We start from the raw sequence: 12,589 nt of genomic DNA, 5'->3' as shown, positions 1-12,589 counted from the left end.
TCCTGTAATCTGAAACTCCAGCTGACAGCATGTCTTTCATTTACAACCAGAAAAGAAATGCAGAAGGCAAAATGATTAGATGCAAGGATGTAGGGAATGGGAGGGGCCGTGAAAGTCAGCATCCGGCTGGGGAGTGAGCCAGAAAGAGCAAGAAAGCCAACAGTGAACGGACACAGACACACACCCAGAGAGAGGGAGTTTCAGCTTCAGGCAATGCCATTAATGAACACGTTAGGGGCCAGTGAGATGGCTCAGGAGCAAAGCTGCCTGACAGCCTAAGTTCAGTCCTCGGGATCTACATGATGGAAGAAGAGAACTGACTCCTGACCTCTGACTTCAACATACATGCCATATCGTATTAATATCCACACAAACACACATGCATGCACACACAATAAATGTAATTTTAAAATTTATTTTACTTAGATTAGAGGATTGAGCTCTGTGGTTAAGAGTACTGACCACAGAACTCTTTTATAGAGGACTCCAGTTCCCAGCACCCACATGGCGGCTCACAGCTGTCTGTAACTGTAATTCCAGGGGATCCGATACCCTTAGCTGAACACCCCAGGTACTCACATGGTACATGATCATACACATAGGCAAAACATCCATACATATACAATCATGTGGGTGCTCAGAATCAAACTCAGATTCTCTGAAAAAAAAAAAACAAACAAACCAATTCTCGTATCCACTGAGCCATCTCTCCAGCCCCCATAAATGTAAGTTTCAGAATGCCATTTTAGATATGTTAATCTAATAACAGTGGCAAAAAAAGGAAAGCCCAGAGAAGAGAAAAGATATTAGTGCCTGACCCCTGAGGCATACCCAAAGCCTGTTCGGCTGGCAGCAAGCTTCAGTTTATTTATTTAGCTTCTGATGGGACAAGATCCACAGGCTAGCGAGGGGATCAGCCTAGGTTACGCACCATACATCTTTTCTCAGCTACCTACTGCATGAGAGCCAGAGGAAAATCAACAGGTGAGCTCAAAGGAGCAGTCTGTGATGGAGAGCAGTGGCTTTCGAGCAGTGACTTGTATTACCTGAGGCCGTTCCCACCCTCTTCCCACACATCTAGCATGGGATGACTGACTGTGGCGGCTGCTGAGGACCTATGACCTTCAGACCCACGCTCCTCAGTCAGTGTCCTCTGAGCAGGCCCCTCTCCTCACTTGTCATTTGTTAGCCCTCATCAGGTTAGCCATAACCTGCCTGTTGTTCTCACGGACAACCTTCAGCCCTGGATCCTTCTCTCTGTTCCATGATCAGAGCGCACTTTAAGAAGGACGCTGGGCTGGAGACAGAACACAGTATAAAGAGTTTGCCTCAGTTACTTGAGGCTCCGGGTTTAATCCCCAGTCCCTCCAAAATCGTCTAAGGTTTAGACAAGGAGCAGCCTCAGCTTTCCTGAAGGCCCAGCAGCCTGGAGGCTGAGGCAGATTGGGGGAGATGGACCTGAACTGAGGTGAGTTTCCAAGTCTAAAGAGACTCATGAAGGAACAAACGCTGAATAACAAAACACACTGATTTGCGGGAGTCAGTATGGAAGGAAGAGTTTGGGGTCCTTTGAGGGTCATCCACTCAAATACTCTCCTGGGATGAGAGCAGGGACTGAAAATAAAGAAAACTCTCTGGACAAATTCCAGACTGGCGCTGAAACACAAAGGAGCCACCCACCACTTGCTGTGGGGAACAGTAGACAGGCTGACAACTGGAATTCAATATTTTTGTGGGGTGGGGGGGAGGGCATGGGGAAATCAGGATGTGACTGTGGCCACCAGAGGACAAGGTGCTGAGACAGGAAGCATTATGGGAGAATGAAAAGATGACAGAATTTTCTAGAAAGTTTGAGCTCTGTATCTCTGCTTGCTATTTTACTGCCTGTGTGATCTAGACAAATTATTTAAAACCCCTGTATAATTTTCCTCCCTTAGTAAAAATCTGGTAATCTTGGAAGGATGCCACCTGTCTCTGAGGACCTTTGAGAGGGGCAAATAGCACTGTGGCGTCTGCACCCTGGTTAGTCAGAAGAAGGTCTGTGGGAAAGAGCCGGTTATCAGTTTAGGGTGGGAGGGACCTTGGCTTTACTCAGAGATCTAGCCGGTGATTGCCCACACTGAAGCTCTTGAAATGCCAGGCTTTGTAGATAACGTGGAGCATTCTGGGAGAGTGTCTAACGCTGTGGGTCTGCATGGAAGGTTCTTAACCTCTGAAATCACCTTGACCCAATCCGAGGATGCTGGAGTCTGCAGACCGTGGTTCCAGACATGCAGGGAGGGGTTTGTTAGACATAGTTGGAATGTCTGAGCTATTAATAGCATCCTGTTTATTATTATGTACATTCTTATAAAGCCCAAAGCCGTGAGCACTGTTTTTGAAAAGGGAAAAGAACAAATAAATATTCTTGAAAGTTCAAGAAAAATGGCCAGGCTTTATCAGAAGTTCATGAAAAAGGCTTCTTTGTAAACTTCAAAGACGAGTCAGAAGGAGTCCTCGGAGGGAGTTAAGGAGTCTGTGACCTCTACACTGGGTCCTGAGAAAACAGGCCTCTTCGAATGCCCCCCAGAGGGTCAGGACATAAAAGTGAATGAACACAATGAAATGTGGAATTGAGTTGCCACTCAGGAAGTGCATCACCCTGCACCCCAAAGTCCAGTCAGGATGGTAAGCTGACATGATACAGTATCTACAGCCTGGCCAGAAGAGGGAGCTACACACTTCACAGTTACTTCATAGTGCTTTTTACCAGAACATTTGGCTTTCTTCATAATTAGAAAAGCAAGAGCAGTGTCGCTTCAGGCTCCTGTCAGAGAAGAGCGCTGGCTGTTTGTCCAGCGGACCTGGGTTCAGTTCCCAGCATCCACACCACAGCTCACAACCGTCTGTGACTCCAGCTCCATAGGCTCCTACGCCCTCTGCAGGCACGAGGTCCACAGACATAACATGCAATCAAAGCATCTATGCACATACATTTTTTTAATTAAAAAAATTAAGATCCGGTTTCTTACACTTACAGAGCTTTCCTGAGACCAAGCACCATCACTTTTATGTAAAAACTGAAAATTAAAAAGTAGCTTTTGGGGCTGGTTCAGTGCTTAAGAGCACTGACTGCTCTTCTAGAGGTCCTGAGTTCAATTCCCAGCAACCACATGGTGGCTCACAACCATCTGTAATGGGATCCGATGCCCTCTTCTGGTGTGTCTGAAGATAGCTACATTGTACTCAGACATAAAATAAATAAATAAATCTTTAAAAAAAAAAAAAAAAAAAAAAGGAAAGAGAAGAAAAGAAAATTGGCTTCTATCAGTGTTTCTTTTATTAATTTGTAGGTGCATCTGGGACAATCTCCATACTCCAGTCACTTTCTGTGATATTAACCACTTCCTCTGCTCTCGTTTTTAAGCATACTGTGCTATGAAAAGTTCCGCAGAGAAAAGCGTCAGCTCTGTGTGCAGTGCCTCAGTATCTCAGTGTCTTCTTTCTTTATTTGAACGGAAATGTAGTTCCGTGCTTAGCGGATAGATGGAAGTCCTCTCTTTAATGCTCCCCCAGACAAGATCACAATGACTTCTGGTCAACTAGAGCTGGCCAGCAGCCTGCTCCTCAGTTTCAGGGTTCCCTTCATAGCCCTTGATGGTGCTGCCAGGCCCCAGCTGTTGTGGCTGCCTGATAACACCTTATTTGCCTCATCATCATTTACACAGAAGCGTTTCTGCCAACCGATCTTTCTTCAGCTTGTGGTTCATCACTTTGAAACATGCCCAAAGAACCAAATCGTTGGCAAGAACTTAGCTGTTTGATGGGAATCTGGAGCGTGCCTGTGGGAAAGGTTTATGCTGAGAGTCACTTGTCTGATTTGATCAACGAAAGGACAGTCTTGTCCAGGTTGTAACCTCCCCCTCCCTTCAATGCATCTTTATGTGTTCGGCCAATCTTGAGCAAGAAGCATGTGCCCTTGGGACTCATGCAGACAGAGCCCTGGGCATCTTGCAGTTGCACACACGGCCTGTGAGACGCATCCTCTTGTTCAATCCCTTGTCTGAGTCACTGTACCAATGCCGGGCCCTGCCAATGCTCCCGATGCCAGACAACTGGAGGGAGAGCCCGCTGATGTGGTAATGTTGGTTTCTGAGGGTCTGTTTCCTGGCTAAGTCCCTGAGGAGAGTTCTCAACCCTTCCTTGGTGCTTTTATTTATTAAGTGTAACTAAAACTCTGTTCAAGACCCCTGAAAATAAGTCTTCAAGTCAAGTCAGACTTCTTCCTAGGCTGATTCTTCTTCATTCTCTCTGCCGTCTTTTACCTGCTGCATCAGACTCCCTTGAAAAATAGGGGCATGGTCAAGTGTACTCACATATTTAGTATTCAAGACCAACACTTTTCAGTGAAACATGAACATAGCATCATTTCAAGAGGGATGGCCACCCAGAAAAGCAAAGACTACACCACCCTGAGGCTCCTGGGGTGTTAGCAAGATCTTACACTATGGGCTGGAAGTTAAGACTATTCCAGATGGCAGAGTGTTTGTGCGCACATGGCAAATGCGGACTGAATTACTCTCATTGATAAAGCGCAGAGTATTGATATCTAATGGCTTCCTCTGAGTACAGTGTGACATAGCTTCTGCCCTCGGTGCTGCCTGGTTCCAGAATTGTGTGGCTTGGTTCAAGGAGATGCAAGAATACGCCACAAACTGGGGACTTAAATAAAAGCAGTGATGGTGTCTCAGGTCTGGAGGCTGCAAGTTCAAAACCGAGGTGTTGTTTTCCTTTGAGTCCTGAGGGAAAGTGTTTGCTCTGGGCCTCTCACTATACTTCTGGTGACTTCCTGGTGATCTCTGGCATTGCCTGACTGGTGGAAACATCACCATGACCATTGTTCTACCTTGAAATGGCACTGTCATTATTTGTACCTCCTCCTAGCACTTGTCTATCCCCCTGAAGTCCTCTTGCAGGGTTTCTCAGTCTCACAGGATTAGGGCCTCAGCCTGCTCCCTGTAAGACCATATCCTTCTGTAATGATCTCCACAGTGGCCTTAATTCCAAATAAGGTTTGCTTTATAAGTTGGGGAGCAAGAGGCTGTCAACACATGAGTTTTATACATGGTGTGATTCAACGCGATATCTCTACTATGGATTTAGTGCTAATTCCCAATTGTCACACTATTATTAGACTTCCTTAAAATGTGGTTTGATATCTGTGGAAGATTATGGTCCTATATATCTAAGAAAATAAACAGCTATAATGTAATAAATTAAAGTCATAAACTTAAAACAAGAAAAGGGACGGGCAGGCAGTGTCACACACTTTTAATCCTAACACTTGAGAGGCAGAGGCAGATTTCTCAGTCAAAGCCATCTTGGTCTACAGAGTGAGTTCCAGGACAGCCACAACTACACATAAAAACCCTGTCTCAAACGAACAAAAAAAAAAAATTTACAAGCTAGTGAGTTCAAACCATGAACAAGAAGATAATTTGAAACTACTTAGAAATGGGCAGGGGACATGGCTCATTGGTTAGAGCACTGGCTGCTCTTGCAGAGGACCTGAAGTCAGTTCCCAACACCCACATGGCAGCTCACAACCATCTGAAACTCCAGTTCCTGGGGATCCAATACTCTCCTCTGGCCTCTGCATGTACCAGGCACACACCTTGATACATGCAGACAAAACAGTCATACCCATGAAATGAAAAATAAAGCCAGGGATGGTGGCTCACACCTTTAATCTCAGCACTCAGGAGGCAGAGACAGGAAGATCTCTATGAGTTCTAGGCCAGCCTGGTCTACATAGTGAGTTCCAGACTAGCCAGGGTTATACAGTGAGACCCTATCCCAAATAATACTAATTAATAACAACAACAATATAATAATAAAATCTTTTTTAAGATGGTAATTTCAGAATTGGCTCACAGAGGTTCAGGGGAACTGATACTTTGTAACTCTTAAGTAAATATGAAATTAAACTTTAAAAAAAATTTCATTTAGGCCATTTATTAAGAATTAAGGGAGGGCCGAGCGGTGGTGGCGCACGCCTTTAATCCCAGCACTTGGGAGGCAGAGGCAGGCGGATTTCTGAGTTCAAGGCCAGCCTGGTCTACCGAGTGAGTTCCAGGACAGCCAAGGCTATACAGAGAAACCCTGTCTCGAAAAACCAAAATAAAAAAAAATTAAGGGAGGCTCGTTTTCAGCCAGAGTTGAAGTAGAGAATTGCATATCCTTTCTTTCACCTAGAAGAAAATGTAGTCCGGTCAGCGATCTTGTGCCTTTCTCTTCCCAGGCTCTCTATTCATATGGACGATGAACTGCGCCACATTGCACAGAACTCTCTTCAGGGATTGCTGGTCGACTTCTCGGACTGGAGGGAAGACGTCCTGTTCGGCTTCACGAACTTCCTTCTCCGGGAAGTAAATGACATGCATCACACCCTCCTGGATTCCTCCCTAAAGTTGCTTCTGCAGTTGCTTACCCAGTGGAAACTGGTCATACAGACCCAGGGAAGAGTCTACGAACAAGCCAACAAGATCAGAAACTCAGAGGTGATTCCCCAAGACTGCCCACTAATGTGCACAGTTTTATGTAATACACATATACAAATATACATGCAAACACACACATATATACCCATACACACCTATACAGACACACATACATATACACAAACACAAATATACACACATACACACACAAACACATGCATACACATATGTACATATACACATATGCACACATACACATATGCACATAAACACACACGAACACACAAATATATATATATACACATAAACATACAAACACATATATACACATACACACACATGCATACACCATGCATACATACACACACACACACACACACAAACAGAGGCAGGCAGCCTAGTGAACCTTTAGAGTTCTTCCTTCCCAATGCCTTGGGCCTACCTGTGATGCTGGCCCTTAGTTTTCCCACCAGCCATGTTGTGGCCAAGATGCAACATGCCATAAGGTTGGACTTGTTAACTCCAACAAGGCCATGTAAGGAGTGGGAATTGTGGCATCAAAACAGACAGGGTTTTGATGTCCACAGTTAGCTGTCCACCAGGGTGGTTTTTTTTTTTTTTTTTTTTTTTTTCTGCATTAATGTTTATTGCTTCGTCTTGGATCCACACAGAGGAAAATGCACTCTTCAGGTTTCTTGGTCACTAGTGTATGGTGAAAATGATTGCTAGCAGTCTGGAGCATGCATTGAAGGGGACCAGGTTCTCAGAGCCACATGGTGAGCTGGCATCGGCCATGCGGATCTCTGGTTCTGGAGGGACATTGGTGACTCAGAGACCTGCAGAGACTCTGGGCAGCATAGCAACAACACCCGGTGAAAATCGAGGGTGGCATTCAGGTTCCCTCTCACTACATGAACAAAAGAAAAACAAATTGACGTACAGGAAGCCCAATTGCTTTGAAAAAGAGAACGGAGGTGGCACCTGCCCTAGCCTCTCAGTTGCCTTTGCTTGTGGGTCATGTGACTGCAGCTTGGAAACTTCCAGAACCATCATGTAAACATGCAAAACTTAGAATAGAGTCTACCTGTGAAAATGTAAATTAGTGTGATGGCTTATCCCAACATCTGGAGGTGGGGAAGGAAGATCATGAATTCTAGGTTAGTCTGAGCTGCAAGTGAGACCCTGCCTCAAAAAAATACAGACAAAAGGGGTGGGGAGGGTAGCTCAGCAATTAAGTGTGCATGCTGCTCCCAAAGGACCCACATTCAGTTCCCCTCTCAGGTAGCTCACTAGTGCCTGTAATTCTAGCTCCAGGGCACTGATGCCCTCTTCTGGCCTCTCCCTACACTCATGTGCACACACCCAAAGACAGGCACAAGTGTGTCACTAAAAACTAATAGAAGCCTTTTTAAAGTTTTTTTTTTTTTAATAAATAAATAAATAAATAAATAAATACAAATAAACAAGTGACCTCTCCCCACCTAAAGAAAACCTAAATTCTCTTGGAAAAACTCCAGCTTTGGGCTTGAGCTGGCCCTGGAGAGAACTTGCCTGGCACGTGGGATGCAATATTCTCAGTACACATTGATAGTTTATTTCTCCACTGGTGGAATGAGCCAATTCAAGTCACAAGAGTATGTTAAGTGCAGGTTTATTAGGAAGCTGCTCTCAGGCCAGTCCGCTAGCCCCAAGGACCAAGGGCAGGAAAGTCACCGTGAGGAGGAATGAGAGAGAGACAAGGGGGGGCGTGCACACAGTAAAAGAAGGAGAGAGGTAGGGGGAGAGAGGGAAAAACCAAAATGTCTGAATTACATGTAGGGAAGAGCCTCTGGGGGGAAGGGCAACCCAGCCCCTGGGTTGAAAAGTTTAAGGTTGGGGCCAGGCTATGCCAGGTAGGGACTGAGGGATGCTGGGAGAACCTGGAGGCCAGGTGTGCTTTGGTATGTAAAATATGTACCTTGGACCCTTGTCCCAGAGTCCGAAACCAAACACACACACACACACACACACACACACACACACATACCAGTACCACCAAATATTTGTGTGTGTGTGTGTGTGTACAATCATATATACATACATACACTAGTATCAATAGAAAGTAAAAGTTTTGAAAATCCAACTTAATAGTGTCTTTTGTCTGTAGAAACTTCAGTGAAAATAAATTAGACCACTTTGATCACAGCCGTAGCATAATCCCAAATGGTATGGACAGAGAGGCAGGATTCATCTCCTCACTACGAACAGCCTTTGAACAGTCATTTCCCATCAGAGGCAACAGATGGCTGGTGTTATCACAAAGCACCCATTGATCTGACAGACAAAAAGGGAACTCGGATACTTCATGAATAATAATCGATTCACACCCTCTGCCTCTAAGCCAAATGTGCGGAAAGACTGTACTTCTTGCCTTGTTATTTTGCTGACCCTGGAATGTTCTTCTTGCATGACAGCTCATTCCCAACGGCTCCAGCCACAGGATGCAGTCAGAACGAGGCCCGCACTGCAGCGTCCTCCATGCTGTGGAAGGCTTTGCTCTCGTCTTGCTCTGCAGCTTCCAGGTGGCCACGCGCAAACTGTCCGTGCTGATCCTCAAGGAGATCCGAGCTCTCTTCCTTGCCCTGGGTCAGCCCGAGGTATGGGGTTTCCCCAAGAAGCCTCCTTTCAACAGCTTTGGATTAAAAATTAGAAATGAAGCATTACTATTGGGTGTACCTAGTATGTGTAGGGCAAAGACTTCATTGTTGATACATTATTGGGTTTTAAGTAGGTACTGGCTATTGTTTCCTTTCATTTGTTTATCTGTTTTGCTTTATTTTGTTTTGAGGATAGGGTCTGGAGCTCTGTAGACCCAGCAGGCCTTGAGCTCACAGAGTTCTGTCTGGCTCAGCTTAAATTCTGGGATAAAAGACATGCATTCCCAGGCTATAACTGAATTCTTTTTAAAATCTTATGTACACTGTCTTCTCAGGTTGTATTTATTATTATTCTATATGTACGAGTATTTTTCATCCAAGCACGTGTACCATGTGCGAGCAGGGGACTTGTGAGCTAGAAGAAGTCATTAAATCTGCTGGCACTGGCGTTTCAGGCAGTATGAGCTGCCTGCCGTGTGGGCGCTGGGAATTGAACCTGGGTCCTTTCTGCTTCTTCTTTTTTTTTAAAACTTTATTTGCAAATTTAATACTGTACACAATACTCTCTCTGCTCCAACTCCATACCTCCCCAATTCTTTTAGAATATATATATATATATATATTCTAAATATATTTGTAATAATATATTTATATTATTATATAATAATATATTTATAATATATATATATATATATAGTGTGTGTGTGTGTGTGTGTGTGTGTGTGTGTGTGTGTGTGTGTGTGAAAGTACAGCCTGCTGATCTATTTAGTGTCACTTAGGATCAGATAACCTGTGCATAAAGAAGACTATCTTTCTCGACAGCCATTAACTACCTGTAGCTCGCCACTAGGGTTGCGGCCTTGTGAGACTTCCCCCAGCAACACTGGACTATCAGCTGGTTTTGTCATCATGTGACCATATTGTTGAGATGTATGGGCACAGTAGATGATATGGGATGTATTAACATCCTTAATCTAGCTACTCGAGGCAAATTGTATATTCTGACAGTGACAGAAGAGAGACTATTTCTGATTTCCTAAATGACCCTACTTGACCAAGAATTTTAAGATTAATTTGGTTGTGGGTCCTTCTTCTCACGTTCAACATCCATCTAATTAAGAAGCTGTTATGTGTAGAAAATAAACTAGAAAAAGTAATACATCTTCTTTAAAAACGTCACGGCACCAAGCCAAACACCTTAATTTTGATGATGCCGGGAGAAAATGTGTCCTCCCACGATAAGAGACAAGGCTATGCAACACGTGGGAAGCACAGGGCACAGAGTTTGTCTGCGGTGTTTTCTTTGGGATTATAATTCAATCGCAGGCCACATTGTCAGTGCCACGTTGTCAGTTATCCCCGTAAAAGCCAGCAACCTCAAATAAGTTCACTCTAGTGTCCCAGCGACGTATGTTCCTGCAGGGCTCCTGCCCCTTAAGCTTATCACAGAGGCATGAACACCTCTATGACTAATATACAATGCTGGCATTTAGATTCCTGAATACGTGCAAGTGTTTGAAACTGGAGCTTTAATTATCTTTTGCTGGAAATCAAAAGGCTGTCTGTCTATCCTCAGGACCAAAGGGTTTTTTAGTCCCTGCCTTCTCTTTCCTGTCTCTGTGAGAAAACCGTTATCACCGCCTGGCAGGCTGCTCTGCTTCACGTCCTGGGATGAAGGCTATGGGGAGGGTGGGAAGGACACATTTCCCATGGGGTGTAACTGGCTCCTCCTTTGTACAGGATGATGACAGGCCAATGATTGATGTCATGGATCAACTAAGTTCTTCCATTCTTGAGAGCTTCATTCATGTGGCAGTTTCGGATTCGGTAAGCAAACGTGTGGTCCCAAATGCTATCTGATGTCAGATAGAAGTTCTGAGCCTATCTCTTAAAATAGAGCCAAATAAAAACCATGTGTGTGAGCTCTGGCAGATTAATAACCTGAGGCACAGATACCTAGGAAAACAAGAATAGCTTTTCAAATACTAGTACAGGACATGTCTGAAAAAAAAAGCCATACAAAATTTGAACTTTAGAAATACAGATAATATTTTTGAAAACTTCAGTTTCAAGAAAAATCACTCCAGATTTTTAAGGAAAATTAACTAGCCTTAATTGTTGTTTTGAATACGTAATCTTTGTTCAATTTTGTACTTAATATTTTGTATCACAGCAGTCTCAATACATAAGTTCTACTCCTGTTACTTTATAGTTTTCAAGATGGTTTTATTTTTATTGTCCTCACAGTTATTAAAACTCAAAAGCATTAAGCTGGGGGTTAGCTCAGGGCATTACACTTTGTTTTTCAAGATGGGTTTCTCTAGATAACCCTGGCTGTCCTGGAACTTGCCCTGTAGACTAGGCTGGTCTAGAACTCAAAGATCTGTCTGCCTCTGCCTCCTGAATACTAGGATCAAAGGCACTGGTGACTCTTAAGAAACCTAAAACTAGAGCCAGGAATGGTGACTTGAGCCTGTGGCGTGTGGCGCAAATGCCCTTAACCACAGCACTCGGGAAGCAGAGGCAGGTGAGTCTCTGTGAGTTCTAGGCCACCCTGGTCTATATAGGGAAACCCTGTCTCAAAAACAAAAAAACAAACAAACAAACAAAAAAACCACAAGCAAAAGGAAAAAAAAATCTCCAACCTAAGAGAGTAAGTATTTAAAACATCCTGCCTCTGCCTTCCAAGTGCTGGAATTAAAGGCGTGCACCACCACCGCCCAGCTTAGATATCCATCTTTTAAAACAGAAAAGTACAGTGAGCAGACTTAGATCCATTTCAGCTCCACAAACCGGAAGGGAAATCTGGGGGAAGAGGGAGGTGACTGGAGAACACACTTAGCTGGTGCCTAGCACAGATGCCTGTCACGTGTACAAATGACTGCACTGCCAGAAGGAATGTGTAAACTTCTCATAAACTTTCGTGATGCAGAACACAAAATGCTAGTTTTGGGTAACCATAACCATGGTAATCACTGAGGCCATTGGCCAGGCACAGTCAGAATAAAGAAGTTCACGTCCTCGTACATTACAGTTCTCTGAACATGAGCCGGAACGGCCGCTATGATTCTTATACATGCATATCTGCCTTTCCCGTAGATAACTGTTATAGTTACTCATTTTCTTCTGTATTTGCTAGACCCAGATCCTAAGCAGGTCACCAGGTCAGCATCCTGAACTTTAGAAGATGAGCATGCACCAGTGTTGGGTTTCTCCATCATTATCTTGTCTGAGTCACAAAGAGTATCAGGAGAGGTCACGTACAGTCGCTTAGTCATGAGTGCAGGAGACATCTGATTTCCCCAAAACCCAGGTGTAGGCAGACCACCTAATAGGATCTCATCTCTCTGGCTCTGAAAGTCCAATTCCGCCCCCTTCTGGCCCAGTCAATGACTTATAAAGGCTACATTCGTAACATTTACCCAGGGGAGTCCATCGCCTCAATAGATGAAACATACCACTTTATAAATGCCT

The 12,589-nt window shown here is 44.2% G+C and overlaps 1 protein-coding gene across 7 annotated transcripts in view; it reads left to right on the top strand.

Annotated features, from left to right (window-relative positions):
• Fry (FRY microtubule binding protein) overlaps positions 1-12,589 on the top strand; it is a 374,882-nt gene that overhangs the window by 266,442 nt on the left and 95,851 nt on the right. For all 7 annotated transcript variants that reach the window (XM_076923845.1, XM_076923846.1, XM_076923841.1 and 4 more), the window contains 3 exons: positions 6,281-6,539; positions 8,933-9,115; positions 10,856-10,942. In XM_076923845.1, the coding sequence (XP_076779960.1) occupies positions 6,281-6,539; positions 8,933-9,115; positions 10,856-10,942 (529 nt within the window). The remainder of the gene's footprint in view (positions 1-6,280; positions 6,540-8,932; positions 9,116-10,855; positions 10,943-12,589) is intronic.

Source organism: Arvicanthis niloticus, chromosome 24, assembly GCF_011762505.2.
Source record: "Arvicanthis niloticus isolate mArvNil1 chromosome 24, mArvNil1.pat.X, whole genome shotgun sequence".
NCBI lineage: Eukaryota > Metazoa > Chordata > Mammalia > Rodentia > Muridae > Arvicanthis > Arvicanthis niloticus.
This window is presented reverse-complemented; position numbering and strand designations above follow the sequence as displayed.